At 39.9% G+C, this 25,419-nt stretch overlaps 1 protein-coding gene across 4 annotated transcripts in view; it reads left to right on the plus strand.

Moving 5' to 3' along the window:
• The window catches only part of LOC124804597 (cysteine--tRNA ligase, cytoplasmic), an 83,312-nt gene that overhangs the window by 18,841 nt on the left and 39,052 nt on the right, over positions 1 to 25,419 (plus strand). For all 4 annotated transcript variants that reach the window (XM_047264787.1, XM_047264788.1, XM_047264789.1 and 1 more), the window contains exons 4-7: positions 2,056 to 2,196; positions 2,643 to 2,853; positions 20,630 to 20,871; positions 23,469 to 23,702. In XM_047264787.1, coding sequence (XP_047120743.1) covers positions 2,056 to 2,196; positions 2,643 to 2,853; positions 20,630 to 20,871; positions 23,469 to 23,702 — 828 coding nt within the window. The remainder of the gene's footprint in view (positions 1 to 2,055; positions 2,197 to 2,642; positions 2,854 to 20,629; positions 20,872 to 23,468; positions 23,703 to 25,419) is intronic.

Below are 25,419 nucleotides of genomic sequence, written 5' to 3' on the forward strand. Positions count from 1 at the left end.
GTTGGCTGGGTAGACATGCTACACAGAGTTGAACTGTGGACCTTGGTGTGAACGGAGTGTCAGTGTTGGCAGCTAATGAGTTTGTCCAGTCAGGGTGACAAACAGCAGCAGAGTTTGCTTGCATCACACAATAGCAGGTGGGTGACAAAGTAGCTCAGGCACAAACTGTGGATTCCCAAGATAAGTAGCCTCCAGTGGATGAAAGTTACACAGCAGGTGGCCTGGTGGCTGGATGGCACCAGGTCAGTAGGATTTGGACTCAGGCAAAATCACAGCTAGCAACAACAGCGTGCAGAGGCGCAACTTGATGATACTGTTCCTTATGTTGACTGGCATAGACTTCCTCTTGTAGCTGGCATCTGGCAGTGTCTGATATTGTTTGTCTAAAATTGATTATTAATGTGATCTCAATCCACCACTATTTGTGGGATAGTAGCACTTTCCCCCCCAGCCAAACTGGGGTGTCAACCATAGTTTTGGGGAAATCAGTACATCACTGCCTTGGTGGCCCATTGCTTGAGCTATGTCAGTGGTCCTTCGGTCCTGGTGTCCTTTGCCAGGATCGAAACTTCACTTTTCAGGAGCCCCCAGATGACTAATGCTGCAGTGTCATCATATTCTGAATATGGCTTCTTGCACAAGAACACCCACCGCTGAGGTTTCTTGCACCAATATGCCATGAAATCTGCCTGCTGAGTTGGTCAGCAGAGCCCTGGTATAACAATATAGTATCCTGAGTGAATGTGATTGCCAGTATGTTGGGCAAATGCTGCACTTTATCTTGGAATGTTGCAAATGACACATCAGGTGTGAGTGTCTGGGAGACAGAAGTTGATGGTGGCAGGGTACAGCCTAAGTAAAGTGTGAACATATGCTTTTGGTAACATCAGGTTGTTGTATTGAGGAAGTCGCTGCGGGAAGGGTTAGTGGCTATAAGTTGAGAGCGCACCCCGCAATGGACAGCGTGAGAGATGGATCAAGAAATCCCACACAGAAATTGAGAGTCTCTGGCCCACCTCACCCCATTACTGTGCCCCTTTCCTCCTTCCCCCCACCACCTCATATCTCACCCCACCCTCTGCCTCCCTGACAATGTGTGGCCCAGCCAGGTGTGTGGCCGAGGCGGGGGGGGAGGGGACACCCTACCAATATAAAAATATCTCTTCAGCCACAGAATCATGCTACTTCACCAGAAAATGGTAAGTGTGTCATTCATATTGCCTGTTGTCTTCTGCCTTGGTACCTTTGGTCAATGTTCATGGCAGTGGAGGTTGAATCTTGGATAATGCCAGGCAGTCATGCTGGTGTAATGTCAAGAAAATCATTAAACAAACATTGACCAAAGGTTCTGGGACAGAAGCCAACAAGTAATATGTCAACAAGTGGCTAAGAACAGTGACACCCAGCTGGAAATAAGAGCACCATTCATCAGCTGTGTTTTCCACCAAGTGGTACCACCAAACGAGATAAACTTTTATTTATACCTAAGAAGCTTACTGACCATGGAAGCTTTGCATCCTCATTCAGTCGGTCTCTCTGCCTGACATTTTGTTGTCTAAGTGTATATTCATTCTTTTACTATGTAACTTTAGACGTGTTGGAAGAGATCAGGATGTAAAATGTTTAAAATAGTACTTCATAGAATGAAAGGTGACATGGAAAGCTGTACCAGAAAGAGATTTTAAATGAGTTTTGAGAACACTTCAGTTCCCAAAAACTATATACTCCTTTTTCGTGTGATGTTTTAAAATATTGCACTGCTTTTTGTTATGGGTCTTCAGTGTCATAGGAAGTAATTTTACCTGAGCTAATAAAATTAACCCTTTAACTGCTCTGGATGTGTTAACACACACCCCTCTGTACCTGTACCTGTGTGCTCTGAACGTGTCTACGTGTAGACACGTTCAGAGTACCAGGTAGAGGGACTGGTGGCACGCGTAGACACGTTCAGAGAACACAGGGACAGGTACAAAGGTGTGCGCGTTAACTCGTCTGGAACAGTTGAAGGGTTAACCTAATTTGTGTGGTCTGAGTGAAAATAAACTCTTGTTACAGCTGCTGCTGAAGGAAGCTAGAGATCCACTTGCAGAATGGCTGGATCAACAAGAAGGAGCATCTGTTAATGACATCTCGATATTTGCAAAATTATCACGACACTGGGAGTCTGAATTTCACAAAGATATGGATGCATTAAATGTAAGCCTTCAAAAACTTTGCAGACAAACTATACGTAGTGTCACCTCATTGTTCCTCGTAAATGCTAATAACTGAAATGCCATTGCTCATAAAGTCTTCAGCTAATATCTGTCAAAGCTACTGAGACCACAAATGAAAGGAACAGTCAATCCACTACATTACCAACATATTTTCTTTGAAACATTTTTTCATCACAATGTGTAGGACTTCACTGTGGGAATAACAATATACAAAATGATTTTTTTAAATCAACTGAATAAAAATAATTTGTACAAATTAGTTCAGATTATTTTTGAAGAACATAATTATTTGTGGTTAGTACTTTCATCATACTATATCTCCAACATCAGCAAAAAATTGTATATTTGAAATAAGAGAAAATCTTTGTCATCATTTTATCACTTACTTGGCGTAACATACACTTCCCTTTTTTACTGCTCTTACAGGTCCTCCGTCCAAATGTTCTTACTCGTGTGAGTGAGTATATTCCTGAAATAATAAATTATATTGAGAAGATAATAGCAAATGGCATAGCCTATGAATCCAATGGCTCTGTATATTTTGATGTTGCTGCTTTTGATGCCAGAAAGAACCATTTTTATGCGAAATTGGTTCCTGAAGCATATGGGGATGCAAAGTCACTTCAGGATGGTGAAGGTATGTTGTACGTTGTGAGAATGTATTGAAAAATGTCACTTTTGCCATGAGAAGAAAATGAGTTTGAAGGGGAAGGAGGTCAAACCAGAACATATACTTCTGCAGTGCTAGGTCGTATGTATCTGCATAAATTCATATATTTCTGCAGTGCTGGGTACAGATGTATTTGCATAAATTCACAAAAGTTGTCAGGTACTTTGGAATGGTGATGTTTTATGTTCCATTGATTTCTTTACAGAAACTTTATTCTACTACTTCCATAAGCAGATATGTGGATGTAATATACATTGTAATTTCTCTCGCCATTGCAGTTATTTCTTAGTGGTTTTCCTTTATAAGTGAAATACCATGTTACATTTATATTTTGGTAAAATAATTTTGTCATTGACATTTCAACAAATCAAGTGGTCAACCATCAGCCAATAGTACCAGGTGGTTATAATTAAATTGCAGCTACACACTAAGTCTATTGTGGGACATAATTATCATATGGCAGTGAAACTTGATAGATATTCTAATGTGTTATTCAGAACCACTTCATGGTGGGAAAAAAATTAGTTCCAATTTTGGCCACCATGTGCAAATCTGGTTCTGTGAATGCGAGAAAGATATTGAAATGTTTCCATATGTAATGGATTGTGAATTTGACATGGGCAGAAAAGGTCAAACAAGTGAGAAAGGCATAATGTTGATAATATTATTAACCGCTGCTTTCACAATTTGTTCAATATGAGCACCAGAGACGTGGACGAGATGCTGTATAGCACCAGATTTCCACCTCATGCTCAAAACTGGGAGCCGGCCGAAGTGGCCGTGCGGTTAAAGGCGCTGCAGTCTGGAACCGCAAGACCGCTACGGTCGCAGGTTTGAATCCTGCCTCGGGCATGGATGTTTGTGATGTCCTTAGGTTAGTTAGGTTTAAGTAGTTCTAAGTTCTAGGGGACTAATGACCTCAGCAGTTGAGTCCCATAGTGCTCAGAGCCATTTAGCTCAAAACTGGAACTAATTTTCCAGCGTAAATTGGTTCCGCATTAATGCATGAGCGTATCTGCACAGTTTCAGTGGCATACTATAATTACAGCCCACCCCCATGAGTAGCTGCACTTAAAGTATAACCACCCAGAAGTTTTTTCTCAAGTGCCACATCCACTCCGCTTTGTTGAGCCTTGTCAAGTATGTTACAGGTCGTTAGCATTAGTCCTCCTCCTTGGAATGCAGGGATGGTTCCTTTGAAAGAGCACGGCCGACTTCCTTCCCCTTCCTTCCCTAATCTAATGAGACTGATGACCTCGCTGTTTGGTCTCTTCCCCCAAACAACCCAACCCCCAACCCTGAATGCATTTGAATTCAATGTGACATTGATGTACAGTGTGTAGATTGTGTTTTATTGGTCCTGTTGTCTACACAGCAGTGTATGCATAAGACATTTCACAAGTCAGTTTGTAAGAATAAAGGTGAAAGTGATTTTTAAGCATGCATACTTAATATTACAATAATATGCTTCATACATTAAGTATTACTGAGCGGGGTGGCACAGTGGTTTGCACACTGGACTCGCATTCGGGAGGATGATGGTTTGATCCCATGTCCGGCTATCCTGGATGGTTCCTTTGAGAGTGTACAGCCAACTTTCTTCCCCAGCCCTACCTAATCCGGTGAGACCAATGACTTCGCATTTTTGTTGCTTCCACCAAATTAACCGCAATACATTAATTATTTATATAGCACACATCACAAATTTAAATTTCTTAAACTGAGTAAAAGCAGTGATGCTGTAAATATGACTTTTTAAGATTTTCCAAAGGTTTTGACCTCAGTAATTGCTTTTATGTTTTCATGAAGTTTGTTGGAAAGTATAACTCCCATGGGGAAAAGTATTGTTTCGGCACAGAGACGTGTTGATTTGGGAGCTATGTAAGTTTTGTTTTGTCTGTGACCCCATATTTAAGGCAAGAATAAAAGTAGGCTTGATACACATTCACTGTTGTTTTCTTGTTACAACAACATTTTAGTGACAAAAGGTGGTGGCATCACTTGCTCAATTTTGCATTGAGTTATCAAATATATTTGTTCCATTTTACTTTGCTTTGGAACCATAGGCCTAAGAATTTGGTTTCCATACTGTTACCAACTGGTTCATTGTTGATACACACACGAGATAAAAGTATCCTTGTTTGCAGCATTGTGGAATTTTAGTACACCAATTTTATTACTGTAAACAATCATTTTTTGCACAAATAAATTAATTGGACGGATAAAAAATCTACTCACCAAGTGGTGGCAGAACATACACAAAAAAGGAGGTCGCAATTAGTCAGGCTTTGGAGCCAGTGGCTCCTTCTTCAAGCAGAAGAGGAAAAGAGAAGGAAGATGGGCGAAGAAAAAGGACTGGAGAGGTCTAGGAAAAGGGGTAGTTTTCGGGGAAGTCAGCCAGAACCACAGGGCTTCTCATCCCATCTAATAAGTCTCCCTTGGCCTGCTGTTCTGGGTGACTTTCCCAAAATCTACCCCTTTCCATAGACCTCTCCAGTCCTTTTTCTTCACCCCTCTTTCTTTCCCTTTAACCCTTCTGCCCAAAGAAGGAGCCACAGACTCTGAAAGCTTACCTAATTGTAACCTCCTTTTATGTGTGTGTTCTGCTGCTGCTTGGTGAATACAATTTTTATCTATCCAATTAATTTAGTTTTGTTACTGTATATTACAAGCTGGTTATTTTGTGCCCATTTACTAAGTTGTTTTGTCACACTGTTTACGGAATGCTGTAAATTCTTTTTCACTTTCACCCTTTCTAGAATTGTGGTGTTGTCTGCTAATATGAGTGTTCCATGTGCATCCACATTCAGGGTTGGGACATTTATGTAGAAAAGGGGTCCTATTACTGATCCTTGAGGTCCATCATCTTTAATCGGTTTATAGTCCGATAAGTTTCCAGAGAGAGATTTTTGGTTGACATTTGTGTGCTTGATGTGCACTGCTTGCTTATGTTAGCTCAGGAAGAAACTGGTCCTATTCTTGGACAGACCTCAAATACCACATTTTTTAAGCTTTGACTGCAGAATCTTGTGATCCACCATGTCAAATGCTTTTTGTAGGTCAATAAATACTCCTGTTGATTGCTGTTTCTTGCCAGTCAGGCTTAGCATGCAATTGATGCACTCATAAATAACAGTGGTTGTTAACTTTTTTATTCCTTACACGGGATACTGTTTTTATTTACAAATTCCATAAGTCTGTCATACATAACTATTTCTAATATTTTTGAAATGCAGGAGGGGATTGTGATGGGTCTGTAGTTATTTACATTCTCTCTCTCTCTCTCTCTCTCTCTCTCTCTCTCTCTGTGTGTGTGTGTGTCACCTGTGTTGTATGATGGAATAACCTCTCAAGTTTTCAGTACATCAGGGAAAGTGCCTACTTGAAGGGAGCAGTCACGTAAATGTATAAGTGCTTCAATTATGTTTAGTGCACTGTTCTTCAAAATTGTTACAGGGACACCATCAATGCCTGCAGAGTCAGAATTTTTTAGTCCTTTTATATCTTTTGCTACTTCATTTTGGGAGAAAGAGCTGATGAACATTGACCCTCCGAATTCACTTATTTTATTTTCATTGGCTTTGTTGTTTTTATTAAAGTTTGATTATTTTCATGTTGTCAGCAATACCTGTGAAAATGCTGTTAAATGTGTTGGCTCTCTCTCTCTTCTCTCCAATCCCCCCCCCCCCCCCCCTTAAAGTTTTTATTTCTTCTCCATGGATTTTAATACCTACTCCAAATTTTTCTTTTCTTTCCTTTACTGCTTGCTCAATGTACAGATTTAATAACATCGGGGAGAGGCTACAACCCTGTCTCACTCCCTTCCCAACCACTGCTTCCCTTTCATACCCCTCGACTCTTATAACTGCCATCTGGTTTCTGTACAAATTGTAAATAGCCTTTCGCTCCCTGTATTTTACCCCTGCCACCTTTAAAATTTGAAAGAGAGTATTCCAGTCAACATTGTCAAAAGCTTTCTCTAAGTCTACAAATGCTAGAAACGTAGGTTTGCCTTTCCTTAATCTTTCTTCTAAGATAAGTCGTAGAGTCAGTATTGCCTCACGTGTTCCAACATTTCTACGGAATCCAAGCTGATCTTCCCCGAGGTCGGCTTCCACCAGTTTTTCCATTCGTCTGTAAAGAATTCGTGTTAGTATTTTGCAGCTGTGACTTATTAAACTGATAGTTCAGTAATGTTCACATCTGTCAACACCTGCTTTCTTTGGGATTGGAATTATTATATTCTTCTTGAAGTCTGAGGGTATTTCGCCTGTCTCGTACATCTTGCTCACCAGATGGTAGAGTTTTGTCAGGACTGGCTGGTTCTAATGGAATGTTGTCTACTCCCGGGGCCTTGTTTCGACTCAGGTCTTTCAGTGCTCTGTCAAACTTTTCATGCAGTATCGTATCTCCCATTTCATCTTCATCTACATCCTCTTCCATTTCCATAATATTGTCCTCAAGTACATCGCCCTTGTATAGATCCTCTATATACTCCTTCCACCTTTCTGCTTTCCCCTCTTTGCTTAGAACTGGGTTTCCATCTGAGCTCTTGATATTCATACAAGTGGCTCTCTTTTCTCCAAAGGTCTCTTTAATTTTCCTGTAAGCAGTATCTATCTTACCCCTAGTGAGATAAGCCTCTACATCCTTACATTTGTCCTCTAGCCATCCCTGTTTAGCCATTTTGCACTTCCTGTCGATCCCATTTTTGAGGTGTTTGTATTCCTTTTTGCCTCCTTCATGTACTGCATTTTTATATTTTCTCCTTTCATCAATTAAATTCAATATTTCTTCTGTTGCCTAAGGATTTCTACTAGCCCTCGTCTTTTTACCAACCTGATCCTCTGGTGCCTTCACTACTTCATCCCTCAGAGCTACCCATTCTTCTTCTACTGTATTTCTTTGCCCCATTCCTGTCAATTGTTCCCTTATGCTCTCCCTGTAACTCTGTACAACCTCTGGTTTAGTCAGTTTATCCAGGTCCCATCTCCTTAAATTCCCACCTTTTTGCAGTTTCTTCAGCTACAGTACATGATACCATTTCATACCGGTACCATTACTGCTACAAAGGGGTTCAATATGGTGCCCATCAATGTCCAGAAGAGTCTGAAAGTACAGGATTGCATTCTGTACAGTAGAACAAAGCATGCCCATAGGTGGGCTGGCTACCTCTCTTGATATACGGCACTTCAGATCAGCACAAGTGTGAATGTTCCATTGATAAACTCTGTGCTTCAGGTAGCACCACAACCAGAAATCGCAGGGAATGAGATCAAGTGATTGTGCCAGTCAAGCATTTGGAAACAATCGAATTATCAGCTTATTTTTCGATCGTTTCCAAATGTGTCTCAGAGAAGCAGGTGAACCTCATGGGTGATGTGCAGTGGGGTCACATCTTGCGTGAAAACTGTTGAGTTCACTGCATCTCTCTCCTGCAGGGTGAATATGACATGCTGGCGAAGCATATTGCAGTAACATTGGCCAGTCACATTGCATGCCTTTGGTCCTTGAGTGTCAACCTGTTCAAAAAAGAATGAGCCATTGATGAACGTAAGCTGTGAAGCCACATCGTACAGTGACATGTTTACCATACAGAGGAACTTAATGCACAGTGACTGGAGGCGAAGATCCCCACACTCGGCAATTCTTTGCAGTCACCCCACCTGTCAAAGAAAAATGAGCTTTGTCTGTCCATAAGATGATCCAGGACCAGCCCTCATCAACTTCAATCCTTGCAAGAAAGTGGAGAGCGAAGTCAACACATTGTTTTGCGTCCTGTGGTGCAAGCTACTGTACGATATGGATCTTGTACAGATACCATTTGAGAATGGTTTGAAGCATCTTCCATACAGTGGACTATGGGATGTTTAACTGCCATGACATAGCACGCGCACTGCCTGATGATCGGGAATTGCACACAGTGTTGTCTGCTATAGCAACAGCAATTTCATCGACCACATGTGGTGCAACTGGTTGTTGGCCTCTTCCCGGAGTGACGGCCTGTTTTCCAGTTTATTCTAACTACTTCATCATGCTCCGCACAGAAGGTGGTGAAAGAGGACTCTTCCGTAATCCTTTCAGCCAGTGATATTCTGAAAGTGCAGCTGCAGCATTACTGTTGTTTTGATAAAAGAGCTACACCAATAATGCCCCGCTCCTTTTGTCCAAGCTCATGTTGACACTTCAGCAAGTGCACTGCGATTGGTCAGGTGTGTGAAACTATGAATCATGTTGACTGAATACGGCACCTGGTGGCCATAGTTGGAATTAGACAGCGGCACTGTGACACGTGGAAATCATGCACACCATACTCTGGACATTACTGCTACCAAGTTTGGTACTCATCCAGTAATTCTATGTTATAACATATTAAATGGGAAAGTTTAATTATAATCACTGGGTATTTCTGCATGAGTATCTATTTTCACCAGATTCTTTTTTTATAACACTGCAAAAAGTTTTGCTGCACTTATTATTTTTTATGGTATTTTAGAGTATTTTTTGTAGTATACATGTAATTCAGATGAGGAATTGTTCATGTTATGTATTTTATGGCGTAGTCTCTTCTTCTGACAAGAGATCCTTATTTTCCTTGTGATCCAACTGTTTGTTCTAGAATTCCCCTTATGGTTACAGTTTTCTGTGGAAATAAAATTGGAAAGAAATGGGTTACTCCATCAATGAAAGTATTACATTTTTTTCATATATCGTTGTTTTTGTAAACCTGTGACTATATTTCTTTCTTCAGTAAGCTGTTGAAGTAGTCTGTTGTCCTGACTATATTTTCTATATGTGGCTCTTAAAGGATGTTGTTAACAATACTGTGTTTTACTTTCAAACTTAGTATTTGAGCCAGCTGGTCACTAAGACCTGCATGGAAAATTTTTAGTGATGCGATGTGTAAGCTATTCTTGACTAGAAACTGACCTAGAGCTGTTTTGTAAGTCTCTGTTACTTGGGTAGCAGCTTTTACTTCAGTTCTAACTTTGTAGGATGTAGCTAGTTTTTGAAGTTCCCATAGATAATCAAAATCCATTTTATTTAGTCAAGACTCCAATATACTTAAGAAAAGTTCAAAATTTACAGATGGTAATAGGCAAACTTTGGCAGTAACCTACATCTACACTATACTCTGCAAACCACCATGAGATGCATGGCGAGGGTACATCCCATTGTACCAGTTAATAGGGTTTCTTTCTGTTCCATTGACATATGGAGCTCGGGAAGAATAATTATATTAATGCCTCTATGTGTGCAGTAATTATTCTAATCTTATCTCACAGTCACTATGTGAGTGATATGTAGGTGATAATAGAGTATTCATAGTGTCACCATTTAAAGCTAGTTCATGAAACTCTGTTAATACAATTTTTTGGGAAAAATCTTAGAGTCTTCCATTTCAATTCCTTCAGTATCACTTTGATACTCTCCCATGGATTAAACAAACCTGTGACCATTCATACTGCCCTTCTCTGCCTATGTTCAATATCCTGTATTAGTCCTACCTGGTATGGATCCCACACACTTCAGCAATATTCTAGAACCGCTTGTATGAGTGACTTGTAAGCAATCTCCTTTGTAGGTTGGTTGCACTTCTCCATTATTCTACCAATAAACCAAAGTCTACCACCTGCTTTATCCACGTTTGAGCCTGTGTGAGAATTCCATCTCATATCCCTACAGAATTTTACACCCAGGTATTTGTATGAGTTGACTGATTCCACTAGTGACTCATTAATATTATAGTCATAAGATACTATGTTCTTTCGTTTTGTGAAATGCACAATTTTACATTTCTGAATGTTTAAAGCAACTTGCCAATCCTTGCACCACTTGTAATCTTATCAAGATCTGACTGAATATTTATGCAGCTTGTTTCAGACACTACTTCTTCATCTGTAAAAAGCCTCATTTTACTGTTAATATTGTCTGCAAAGTCATTAATGTACAACATAAACAGCAAGGGTCCCAACACACTTCCCTGGAGGACACTCGAAGTTACTTCTAGATCTGATGATGACTCTCCATCCAAGATAACATGCTATGTCCTCCCTACCAAAAAGTCTTCCATCCAGTCACAAATTTCACTTGAGACCCCATCTGGTTGAAGTTTTGACAATAAGTGTAGATGTGATACTGAGTCAAAAACATTTCAGAAATCAAGAAATACTGCAGCTACCTGATCACCTTGATCCAAAGCTTTCAGTATGTCACGTGAGAAAAGTGCAAGTTGGGTTTCACATAATTGATGTTTTCAGAATCCATGCTGGTTGACATTGAGGAGGTCATTCTGTTCAAGATACCTCATTATGATTGATTGAGTTCACAACATGTTCTAACATTCTATAACAAAACAACGTCAAGGATATTGGATGGTAGTTTCGTGGATCGCTTCCACTACCCTTCTTGTTGACAGGTGTGACCTGAGATTTTTTTCCAAGAACTGGGCACAGTTTTTTGTTCAAGGGATCTATGACAGATATTAATTTGAGGAGAGGCCAACTCAGCTGCAAATTCAGTATAGAATGTGACAGGGATTCCATTGGGCCCTGGATGTTTGGTTTAATGATTTCAGCAGTTTCTAACATCGCTGACAGTAATACTGACTTCATTCATCTTTTCGGTTGCACGAGAATTAAATTGGGGCAATTCTCTCAGATTTTCCTTTGTAAAGGAACATTTGAAAATGGAGTTAAGCATTTGAGCTTTTTCTTTGCTACTCTAAATTACAGCTCCTGTCTCATTCACTACGGACTGTACACTAATTTTGGTGCCACTAACAGCTTTTATATATGACCAGACTTCCTTTGATTTTTGTGGAAGGTCACTTGACAATAGTTTGCTATAGTAGTCATTGAAGGCATCACACATTACTCTCTTGTTAGCCAAATGTGTTTCATTCAGCATCTCTCTATCTATAGCCCTACACTTTTACACCTGTTGTGCAGTAGTCTCTCTTTCTTTGAAGTTTCTTTACAGTGACGGTATACCATGGAGGTCCCCTCCCATTGTGGACTGTTTTCCTGGTTACACATCTATCCTATACGTGCTTGACTATATTTTTTAAACTTGAGCCACAGTTCCTATAGATACTCCTGCCCTATGCAGAAAATTTAAAGTTCCTCAGTGAGATGTGGCATTACTGATTTTTTATCTAGTTTACTGAACATACATATGTTTCTGCTTGGTTTAGTTTTCCTTTGTACTTTCGTAATCATTGTCACAACCGCTTCATGGTTTTGATGTGGACACCCTCAGAGAGGTCAGGTATATTTGTTGCCATCAGATCCAATGTGTTTCCATCATGAGGGGGTTCCTAACTATTTGTTCTTGGCAGTTTTCAGAGAAGATATGTAGTACTGTTTGACAGGACATCTTATCATGCTCACCACTAACAAAACTGTAGGTACCCCAATTCATTATTGGATGATTAAAGTCACCACCAATGAGTGCAGTATGATGGGGGAACTTACTTACAAGGGAACTGAGGTTTTCTCTGAAGTTTTTGGTTACATAAGGAGATGAATCGGGTGGATGCTAGAAGGATCCAATTATCATTTTATGCCCACCCCTGAGTCTTGCCCAAACAATCTCCCATGCAGCGTCAATTTCCTTCTCGGTGGATTTGAGTTTCTTGTCTACTGCGACAAATACACCATCTCAAGTTCCCATTTGCCTGTCCTTTCGGTATACACTTAAATTCTCCCCAAAAATGTCACTACTCTCAATCCAGGTTTCAACTAGCTTTCTGTACCTCGTGTTATGTGAGTTTCACTGCCTTTCATAAGTGCTTCAAACTCTGGCACTTTGTTGGAAATGCTTTGGCAGTTAAACATTGTGATATTAATACTCTCAGCTGTGGGAGGTATTTATTTCAATCTTATACTGATACTTGTTGGTTTCCTACAGCTATCATTATCTGGATTGGATGGAGAGTTCATAATCTACAAAGCCCTTGTGAGCACTGAACAGCCAGTCAGCTACCTTAGTAGCAGTCTTTGATGTGTAGTACACACCTGACCCGTTTAGGGGGGACCCTGCAGTTCTCAAACCTATGGCACAAGTCCAGGAAGTCAAAGCGTAGTTTGTCACAGAACCTTCAATGTCTCTGGTTCAATCCTTCTACTCAGCTCAGAACCAAAGGGCCACAATCATTTCTGGGGACAATGCTGCAAATTGTGAACTTCGTTGAAACTCCAGATGCAAGGCTGGTCTCAACGTTCTCTGCCAGGCATTGGAATGATCAAAGTATGAATGCGGAGCCCAGTTGACAGGCATAATTTGTTCCAACGTGTACCACAATCTGCAGTTGGTTGTACCCTGTGTCTGCAGTGGCTGCTGGAATAGCCTCTTGAGCATGTTAAATGGGGCCCTCAGGCATACACGCTTAAGTGCACCTGGTGTCCTTTCCTTTCCTGTGCTGCCAGTTCCCTAAGGGTACCATCATTTGCTCTATGTTTGAAATACCAATGATTGATAGACCTCTACCCTTTTGCACTTGCCTCATCATGACAATGGATGAAATAGGCTTCCTGAGGATGGATGAAGTGAGTCCCATTGTCTCAGTTTCAGTGAGAGAGAGAATGTCAAACTTGTTAGATTAGAGGGGTCACTACAACACCTGAGTCCTCTCTGGCTCCCATCCACCCCGTACGGTACATCTAGATCTACCATTGACATGCCACTCACAGTCAAAGGGATGAGTAATAACAAATCCTGTACTTTCTGCAGAGCAGACAGACAAGACCCACAGGAAAGGACAGTACACACTGATTCGCAGCAGCTGCTGATGAGCTAAAAAGTTGTTGTTTCCCTATAAGTATTGAAGTAAATACACAGAACGAGATTTCCATTAAGGTAGGACAAAAACCTCTTTTAAAAATTACTAGTTTTTTTAATCATTTTGAGGTTAATTATAGTTGTTTGCAAATTCGAATACAGAGTTATTTACGGTAGATGCAGATAAAATATAAGACTACTACTCTTTAAGGGAAAACTGGATGTAACACAATATGTTACGGTAGTTGGGATGTCTGCTACAATAACTAAATCACAAACACCAGTTTACTACAAATGGCTCACTGATTATGCAAAGGAGAGTGGTAGCTTCTGAAAATTCTCAGACATGCATGTTTATTTGCTTTGATACAGAATGAAATTCAGGGGTGATGTATTCTTGGCAGAACTGTAAACCACAATTGCTGATCTGCTACAAAAGAAATTACATACCCAAAATACTCTTACTGGTAACTTATGAAAATATAGTTTTGTAAGGGTCCAAAAATCCTCAAAAATAACATATTTCTCACGTAATTGTACAATGAAATTAGAGAAAGATTGTTTTGAACAAGGATAGCTGTAGTATTCTCAAATTTTGAAAGCGCACAATTAAGTTTAAGCCTATAATTGACGATAACAGTATGAGTTTATTGCAGCACTCACTAATGTTTGAAATTTCACAGTATATCACAACACAAACAGGTATTGATACAATCATTGAAAGATTATGCAGAAGTGACGTGACCTGTAAAATAAGAAAATCTAGAACTTTCAGACTGGCACATAGTTCTTGTACATAGTCTCTCACAAACGAACTTTCCAAAGTAGGCTTTTTTATACAAATAAATTTGTGTATTGCACGGATTTTTCACTTAGCTGATTCTGTGCACACTTCTACACTGGTGTGCCGGTGAAGAACACGGCAGCATGAGTTTATCTTAGCGGAAATCACTAAAATGTGCAGCACCAACAAAGAATATCTTCTGCCTGTTGCTGACAACAATTATGTGTTGAACTTAGTAATTTTTATAGCTTATTTTATTTTTGTAGCCTTTTTGTCATCCATCCCAGTTAAGTCAGACAGGGTAGTAAAATGTATGTTTCTCTTAATGTAAATTGCTACCCCACCCTGCCTCCTGTTTTTCTTTCTCTTTGCTGTAGTAGTAAGGCAGAATGAATGTATTTATTTTTATATGTTAAATTGGTTCAAGGTTACGCCAGTGCTCAAAACACTTAATACTAAGATATCCTTTAGTTCGTCTGTTAATATTGGGTTAATTTTGTCAATATTATTGTGCAGGGATGTACATTATAGTGATAAATTTTTAGATTGAGTTTATTCATGACTAGGTTGTTGGGTGTCATATTTACTGCGTCACATACCTTTAGTTTAAATTTAGGTCACCAGTTGTGATGGATGTTGTTGTGTACATAGTTCCGCGTAGTCAGCGCATACACAACTTTCCCACTAGACCGCGCCCCGCTAAGCACAACAGCGCAGGCACAGCGCTCGTCCGTCTCCGCACTACAAGATGGCGCTGCCATAGAGACGGACCAAATTCTGCTTCTGCCGATCCGCATATTAATATGTAACGCAGCCAATGAGATTGCTGCTAACGTAGAACCTTTTCTCCTTGCGGATCACACTCACGCAGTGATACATGAACGCTCGAGGTATTATAACGAGTGTACAGACCTCCGATTAGTCAGTCTGCATTTGTCTGCACCAGTCTGTACCAGTCTGCATTAATCTGTACCAGTCTGTACGAGTTCTAAATTTGTCTTTACCAGTCTATAGTCAATTTTCAGTCTGTGCCTTATAAGATTATCATATTCCTGTACATAGCCATGAAGATAAATGTATAGACAATTTTGGCAAGTATCAGGGATATATGTGAGAATAAGATTAACGTATCAATACCAAAGGAACTTCAGATTGTCAATTGTAAATAGCATCCCAGACCAAGTTAAGTAATTTTTAAACTTATCATTTTTAATAAATGTGTGTGAAAGTTAATCAAGTTCTGTTTAAAGTTGGTTACCATCAATCTGCCACTCTAAGCGTGCAAGTGGCATTTCTATTGTCTGACCTAACGGCAGAAGATAAACACACCACGATAAGACCACGAGACATATTGCTGACACTCGCCTACTTCGTTAGAGCGACAAGTCAAATAATCTGATGGTGTGTGTCCTGAAGGTCTTACAGTACACACACCACAGATGTTCTTTCTTCTTTCTTGCTTATTTTAATTTCCTCATTGTTATCAGTAGGAAACAGATAGTTTTATTCCTTAAAAGTTTCTATTTAATTATTTCATTAATGCAATCAAGCACAAACCCTTTTCCCTTCATTGTTAAAGTGCATTCCCCACTTGATTTGCAGGTTTTAGTGCAGATAACTTATTTCTAGTACACCACACTTAATGTATTCTGAACACAATTTCTTTCTTTTCATGTTTGCTGTCCAGATTTCTTTGCTTACACACAAACTATAAATTAGATTTAGTTGCATCGTTTGAGTCCGTTATGCAAACGATAGCCTTTATCCTGTTTTATTTTCATTTGAAAATCAGTGTCTTGGGCATGTTTGGTTCTCACTGCAGATTTCACTGCATCAGTCACTTTTGTGTCACAGTTTGTCTCTCTGACCATATTAGATAGAGTTCTATCATGCCAGTTTGCTAATAAAAGTACACTATCCCCCCCCCCCCCCCTCTTAGCGATCCATGTTTGTTGTTGAGATTTCCAAAAAGACCATTCATTTTCGATTACTGCTTTTATTCAAGATCATGATCATTTGCGCAGTTGTCATGGGCACTTCATTGCTAAACATCATATTTGCTTTTATTGGAAAGTGTAACGGCTTCTACAGAGCTTGTTGTTCTTTTCATCATTGAAGTACTATCTTTGGGTGAAGCTTTTATCAACTTAGATGATTTATTGCATTTGTTCTGCATCATTTCACTCAGTTTTTGCCTTGAAATTAGATCCCGGTTTTCTCTCTTGAGTGGATTTACATCTCTTCTTACAGTATTGATTATGAATTGTAAGCCTGAAATGTGTTTGTTTAGCTTTGTTATTTTGCCCTTACAATTGTCCCAAACTCACTTTTTAACTTTTCTCATGCTAGAATTAGTTACTCCTACACTTGTCAACCTCTTGGACAGCAAACTCGGAAGTAAAATTTTTAAGCTGTTATATTTTTGATGCTTTCAGTTGAGTGTTCTGATACATAAGCAATGCTATTGTCAGGGTTATCTATTATAAATTGTGCAGTTTAACTAATTTGTCATTACTATAGCTGGCTGTCAGAAGTGTCGTCATAAATTGCAGAGGCACCAGCGACTGTAGATATGAGTCTCACAACATGGTTGAGGGCCAAATCCTAGGTTGGGTGGTACTGTATTGAAATGACTGAAAATTCTTGCTATTAATAAGTATGCCTAGCAGTCTTCCAGAATTTAGATGGAGGGCTCAAAAAAAAGAAACAAAAAGAATGGTGGACAGTGTTAAAAGTTAACACACATTTTCAGGATTGTCAATCACATATTGAAAGAAGGGGAATTTGCGCCGTATTGACAAGACACAGCCTTTTATTTAAGCCACAGAAAAATATGCTCCACTTGAACAGTTACAGCCCAGTCTGACTAACAGAAATAATCAAGCTGCCTGAAAGAATGGTAAACTGACACCTGCTCTGATGTCTTTAGTATTGAGACATCCTGTCTCTACTTCATTGTGGTTCTGACACAACAGTCCAAAACCACAGTTAAAGAAGCTTTCATACATGACCAATGTATTGCTTTATTCTTCACTGTATTGTTTTGCTGTCATGGTCTTCAGCCCAAAGACTGGTTTGATGCGACTCTCCATGCTACTCCATCCTGTGCAGGCCTCTGTATCTCCAATAGCCACTGCAACCTACATCCTTCTGAACCTGCTTATTGTAATCACCTCTTAGTCTCCCTCTGCAAATTTTACCTTCACACTTCCCTCCAGTACCACACTGGTGACCCCTTGCAGTCTTGCAATGTGTCCTAACAGGTGATCCCTTCTAGTCAGGTTGTGCCACAAAATTCTTTTCTTCTCAGTTCTATTCAGTACCACCTCATTAGTTACGTGACCTACCCATCTAGTCTTCAGCTTTCTTCTGTAGCATCACATTACAAAAGCCTATATTCTTTTCTTGTCTTAACTATTTATCAGCTTGCTTCACTTTAATACGTGGCTAAACTTCATACAGATACTTTCAGAAAAGACTTCCTGTCAATTAAAGCTATATTCAGTGTTAACAAATTTCCCTTCTTCAGAAACGCTTTTCTTGCCATTGCCAGTCTACATTTTATATGCTCTCTACTTCACTCATCATCAGTTATTTTGCAGCCCAAATAGCAAAACCTGTCTACTAAATGAAGTAATCTAATCTAATTCCATCAGCATCACCTGATTTAATTCTCCTTTATTGCATTATCCTTGTTTTGCGTTTGTTGATGTTCATCTTATGTCCTCCTTTCAGAACACTATTCATTCCGTTGAATTGCTCTTCCAAGTCCTTTGCTGTCTCTGACAGAGTTACAATGTCATGGGGATAAACTACTTGCTGTTGCCACACCTCTGTGGTCTGTGAATGGATAGTCTGAAGCTGCTTGCCAGTTTTCATCTCATTCCAGTCATATTGGGTATTTGAGATGTAAGTTGGAGCCACTTTCAGCACTAATCATGTTAAAGATAATGTAATGCCTCAAGGATGTATTCAGAGTGTGGCTGTCATTACAGTTGACACGGCTGGTACTGTATCTGCTTTAGGCTCTACAGTTTCACTGTAAGGGTATAAGCCACTCTGTGAAATGACTGATAGTTGTTAGCAATTTAAAATAAATAAAATGACATTATGCAGTATTGACTGTGTTTTGATTGCTGCCAACTTTCTCAGACAATACTGTATGCTTATAAATCTGAAAGCTGAAGTGACACATAAGGCTAAAGAACATCGAAATATTATACCGCTCTCTTATTTATTGATACATTAGACTTCTTAAATACATTGTCATCTGGTAGATAAAGTTATTAATCACGAGAAAGTAGTAAACACGAGACCACATTTTAGATTCTTGTCATCATTGTGTGTGCATAATGTGTAAATACTCATAGGTGTCAGCAGCATTTTTCCCAGGGAGTGGGTACAAGACTTTCAAATCGGTCAGTTTCAAGGCAATTCATGCCACAAGAACCAAATTTTATAGGCAACACACAAAAATTGATAACTGATGGTTATAGACTCTTGAAGTGTGTGGAATCTATGATGAATAAAAGCTCTGTACTCCAGAGGGAAGGGGCAGGAGCTTCCTTTCAGGTCCCCCACCTTGAGGACACCTATATAAGTGCACTAGTGTGATTCATTGTTTGTGGGCACCAAGTACATACTCCAGATATAGTCATCTGTAGGTTACAAAATTGAACTTCGAACATGAATCTTGATTTATCTTGTGGAAAAACTAGTAATACATTACTGCAGACTTTAGACTTCACAGACTCACTTTGAACTCTATGTAAGCAATGTACTGTTCAGTTTGGTCAGGCAACATTGCTACCCAAACCTCTTATTTGGAAACAAGTTTACACTATTAACAGGATCATGCCATCTAAAAAGAAATTGAGTGGTGAAACTAAATATCCTTATATTCTTCAGCAATGTCACCTGATGAACTGACTCTTCACTTCTCTTGTTTATATAAAAATCTCTAATCTACTGCACTTAGGCTCTGGATCTGCAGCACTACCAGTTTAGCAGCTGCGGGACTCCATTCACCAAATTGGTAAGGCTAACAAGAGGGTTCACTACAAACCCCCGTAACAATTAGCCAATAGAGACAGATACAGGTGTCTGATACTAACTGCTGATTATTAGCTCTGCTGTAGTGCTGTACCAGATGCCTAACTATACATGCTCTCAACTCTGTTTAGAAGGGAGCTGCACATGCTTCATGCATCAGCCCAGAGCTAGCAAAACAGTATGACAAATTGTAAGTTGTATATTATGAGACAGAATTGGTGGCCATCACCGATCCTTCACACGGTGAAATATGTAGTACTGCTGATAGGCACACAGTTAAAAGTAAAAGTGACACATTTCCTACTAATAGCTCTTTCATTTGGGAGGCTAGAGAAATAAGTTGAGGAAGGTTGAAAAGGAAGAGCAGCTCACTCGGGTGGGGGGTGGGGGGGTGGGGGGGGAGGTTTTGTATTCTGTCTTACTCTTTGTGGATAGAACATAGTTTATGATAAGTCACACTGGTGGTAACGTTGAGACTGGCAGAATGAAATGGGCGGTCCCAGAGATACAGGACAGAGGATATCACAAAGTGAACAAACATCCAAAACAAGTCCAGAGCACAGAAAAGTTGTCTTAAGCCTATAAAACAATCCAGAGAGTAATCCAAATCACAAACATAAATAAATGTATTCAATGGTACGTAAAACTAAAGGCTTCAGTCGCTAGTAAAGACAGGCTAACAATAGCCAGGCTACAGTAACTAGTGGTAAATGCTTGTCAGGAGGGCGGCTCCCCCTGATGTGCGTGCCGCAGCTGCTGCACATCATGCAGGAGCAAGCCACGGCTGTTGCCAGGAGCCTGAATATCTCTGAAGTGTTTTCACTTTTGATACTAAAGCTAGGTGGGGAATCTGAATAAGTGTTGGGTACTAAAATTTGCAGTAGATTACTGCCTGTAGTAGCTATCATAGATTACCATGCAAAATGGACATAGAATCCTTGTGGCATATATGATAAACAAAAAATACACTCACTAATCCATTGAAAACACACACACACACACACACACACACACACACACACACACACACACACACACACACACACATTTCTTCTTGTCTTCCCATGGGGGGCAGTATGTTAGTGACTTTTTATAAGATCCGTTATGATTACGCTTGTTTCTCAGGTGACCTGTGTATATCAGAAGATCGGCTGAAAGAGAAACGTTCTGCAAATGACTTTGCTCTGTGGAAAAAGTCAAAAGCAGGAGAGCCGTGGTGGGACTCACCATGGGGTCATGGTCGCCCAGGGTGGCATATTGAGTGCTCTGTAATGGCATCTAATATTCTTGGTGAATCAATGGACATTCACACAGGAGGTGTTGACCTACGTTTCCCACACCATGACAATGAGCTAGCCCAGGCTGAGGTAAGTACTCACAAAAGTGCTTACAGGCAGTAATGTGCTATTAATTTTGTGAAAGTGCTGCAGAGAGAATGGTATTCAAATTTTTTTGGATTATTAAACACAATTTAAATGATGCAACATAAACTTGATGTTCATAGTACTTTCATTCATTTTAGTTTTTAGGAAATTCTAAAAATCATCATTGTCAGAAGCTGAGCTAGTGTTGTGTTGAAGGTCAATATCTTTTTGGCATACCTCAGAGTTTGCAAGCTAACAACAGGACACGTAAGAGTACCTTAAAATGGTGATAAATAAAACAATAAGAATTTAAAATGTTAGTTAGGAAATAGTAGTTGGCTGGTGTAGATATATATTACTCGAAATAATACATGGAAGAAGGAACCAAAACCATGCTTTTTGGCTAGTGTGAAAACCATAGAACACAAGGAAGAAGTCAAAGTAAATCAGATTATGACTGGAGATACTCACTTTTGTTGTCACCAGGTTCACCTCATTCAGTTTCCAGAACTGACTGCAGATGATTTTGGTGCATCTGTGTTGAGCTGAAATGTGCTATCTGGAACACTTTTGTCAAGAACAACATGAAGCTTGAAAGGATAATCATCTGTGCCAATAAAAAAGTGGTAAAATTTGTATATATGCATTTTAAATGTAGTGACAGAGTGGTGAGCATATGGACCTCAAGAAGAGTTTAGTTTGCTGAATTTATACGATTTACAATGATAAACCACCATTGCCATACAGCAGTGCAACTCAGTGATTACTGGAGTGCTGACTGATTTTCATGTTTTCATGTCCTTGTTAATACAGTCATTAAGCTGAATATTGTACCAAACTAGTATGGGACTAGTAGCACATAAAGATCCACGTAAAAAGCTTTTTGATTTCAAAGAGAAATAAACTGATATATCCTATTAGCACTGGGTGTCACATGAAATGCAGGGTGAAATGCTACGCATTGCAAAATGAAACTGCAGATATCTACCAAAGCAAACCTGGTGGTTCTTAGGAAAAACATCCACTTCAAGTATATACAGAGTCTGTTTATTCTTACAGGAGGTAGTACTGGTGAAAACTAGGAAAATGTGCTGTAAACACATGTCCAAAAATAAATATTCAGTGAAATGTGGGCCATTTTGCTTGTGCTGGGAATAGTCGGTACACTCTGTTGTAGGCTGTCTTTGCCATTTTGTTGACATTCATTGCTCATGGAGGGGGAGAGGGGCAGCACGCACACATTCTGTGTCTCAAAGACAGAAAGTATGTTTCTTTCAGTTGTTCATACACATTCACTGATCAGCCAGAATGTTATGACCACCTACTTAATAGCTTGTAGCTAGTATGTCCACCTCTGGCACGAATAACAGTAGCAACATATCATGTCATGGAGGCAGTGAGGCCTTGAGGCCTATGTAGGTCACTGGAGGGAGAGCTGGCATCACATCTGCACACACAAGTTATCTGATTGCTGCTAATTCCTGTAAAGTCTGGGGAGGTGGGTGATGAGCTCTGACACCACATTTAATCACATCCCAGATGCGTTCTGTTGGGTTCAGATCAGGTGACTTACCACTGTGTTCCTTAGACCACTCCATCACACTTCTAACCATGTGACATGGCACATTATCTTGCTGTCAAATGCCACTGCTGTTGGGAAACATGATTGTCATGAAGAGGTGTACGTGGTCTGCACCAGTGTACAGTACTCCTTGGCCATCATGGTGCCTTGAATGAGCTCCATAGGACCCTTGGATGCCTATATGAATGTTCCCCAGAGCATAACGGAGTCGCCACCAGCTTGTCTCTGTCCCACAGTACAAGTGTCAAGGAGCTCTTCCCCTGGAAGAATTTGGATTCGCACCCACCCATTGGCATAATGAAGAGATTATTGGAATTCATCAGACCATGCCACTGCACCACTGTCAAGTGCTGATGGTCATGTGCCCATTTCAGTCATAGTTGCTGATGTTGTGATCTTAACATTGGCACGTGCACTGTTCGCAGCTGCAGAGGCCCATCATTAGGAATGTTGGGTATATTGTGTGTTCACACACACTTGTACTCTGCCCAGCATTAAAGTCTGATGTTAATTCTGCCACAGTTCACTGTCTGTGCTGTTTTACCAGTCTTTCCAGCCTATGATGTGCGATATCTGTAGTGGGGGGTGGCAGCCCAAACCCACATCATCTGGACGTGGTTTCACCTTCTTTGTCATGTGTTGTAGACACCACAGTATTCCTTGAACACCCAAAAAGTTGTACAGTTTCCAAAATTCTCATGCCGAGCCTCCAGGTCTTCACAATCTGCCTTCCGTCAAACACTTAGATTGCATGCCTTCCCCATCTACACATGGACAGCATGTTCATTGATATTGCATGCTCCGTGTGTGTGTGTGTGTGTGTGTGTGTGTGTGTGTGTGTGTGTGTGTGTGTCTAGCAGTCTTTCTTTGCCAGGTGACACTGCTATCGCCCGGACACGTGTATATTGATGGTGGGTCAGTGGTCATGATGTGCTGGTGGATCAATGTATGTCTGTACATATATTTGTTTCATAACTTCCATCATTTGTTAATACAACAGTTTCTGTTTGTGTTGTAGGCCTACTATGACAATAGTCACTGGGTCCGATATTTTCTACATTCAGGTCATTTAACGATTGCTGGCTGCAAAATGTCAAAATCTTTGAAGAATTTTGTAACAATACGCGATGCTTTGAAGAAACATTCAGCAAGACAACTGAGATTTGCTTTTCTTCTACATTCATGGAAAGACACATTGGATTACAGTTGTAATACCATGGAAATGGCTGCACAATATGAGAAGATGCTTAATGTAAGTAAATAATTAATATAATTTAATAGTATCAGGAAAACAATATTTTCTCCATGGCAGTGAGGAGCTTTGTATCTGTGGAGCATCATGGTCTTTCAGCTTGTGTAGTACTAGTAAACGTAACTGTCAAATATCAATTTGCGATTTGGTTTTGAGAATCTGAGATTGTAATCTATGTTCTCTGATGAAAGAGTCTTTGTCTCCGATTGTGAAACAGTACAGAAATAATACCTAATGGCAGGTTTTGCTCAGTGCCCCCCCCCCCTCCCCCGCTCTCTCTCTCTCTCTCTCTCTCTCTCTCTCTCTTTGTGTGTGTGTGTGTGTGTGTGTGTGTGTGTGTGTGTGTGTGTGTGTGTGTGTCACTTCAGTTGCTTGTATCAAGTCACGAAACATTGCCTTTTTAGGAGACTTGGGGTGGAGGGGAAAGATGAGCAATAGAGTTTATTTATGGTACCTAACAACTCTTTGGATAACCTTTGCATTATTTTGCATCTTTCTTGTCAATGTTTCTTCACCCTGTTCGTTGACTTTGGGGCTCGGCCGACTTTGGCCCTTGGCTCTATCAACATCTCCTAATGCTGTTGTGTCCTCTTTCTCGGTTTCATCCACTTCCTCTTACCTTTCCATAATATTGTCTTCTTTGCTTTATACAGCCCATTGTGTTCTTTGCTTTATACAGTCCTTCACATATCCCTCTCACCTTTTTTTTCTTTTCTTTGCTTAGCAGTGATTTTCTATGTGATTGTTGGTGTTCATTACGAAATAGATTCACATTCTCTGACTATGTCTTGATGTCAGCTGTTGGCAACACACGAAAATTTTGTGCCAGACTGGGACTTGAACCCAGATTTCCTGCTTATCATGAGCAGTCACCTTGACCACTTGAGCTATTGGAGCATGCTGAGCAGATCCAAACTTCCACATGCCACATAGTCACAACCTTCATGCTCACACAGTTCATGATAGCTGCACACAAAGACAGATATTAAATAGCCATTTGAGCTCACTGAGTCATGGATACGTCATAGGTGGTTACAATGTCTGTGTTTATACAGTGTCTGCATCTTCACAATACAGTGCCCTTCAGACATTGTAATCATCAATGATTGTTGCTTTCATACAGCAGCTTCTCTTATCTCTGAAGGTTTCTTTATGCAGCTTCTATCTTTTCTACAGTCATACAGGTGTGCTTATACAACTTTGCACTTCTACCAGCCTAGTCATTGCTGCTTTGCCAGTTTGCACATTTTGAAAATCTCTCTTTATTTTAAACATCAGTGTTCCTTTTCACATGATTAATTTTTATATGTTCTCCTTATGAAGTTTAATTTCAGCATCTTCTTTGTTGTCAAAGAATTTCTACTGGGCTTTTTCTTTCACTAAGTTATTTCTCTGCTGCTTTCACAATGTCAGTCTTACCCAACTCCCTTATATTATTTTTTTTCTCTTGAGTCAGTCAGTAATTGCCTAATACTCTGATTCAACAATTTCTGATTGTTTTAACTTACATAGGGCACCCTTAGTCATTTCCGCCATTCAGAGTCTACATTAAATTTAGAGAATCCAATATGGAATAATGATCATTAATTGCTATACAGCAGTGTCATGTCTACAACCCATGTCCAGTTGACACTATAATGCAGTGGCATAGCTACACAAACTGTTTTATCTCTGTAAATCAGAATGATTATGACCCCATACAGCTCCCGAATGAAAT

The sequence above is a fragment of the Schistocerca piceifrons genome, chromosome 7, assembly GCF_021461385.2.
Source record: "Schistocerca piceifrons isolate TAMUIC-IGC-003096 chromosome 7, iqSchPice1.1, whole genome shotgun sequence".
Classification (NCBI taxonomy): Eukaryota; Metazoa; Arthropoda; class Insecta; order Orthoptera; family Acrididae; genus Schistocerca; species Schistocerca piceifrons.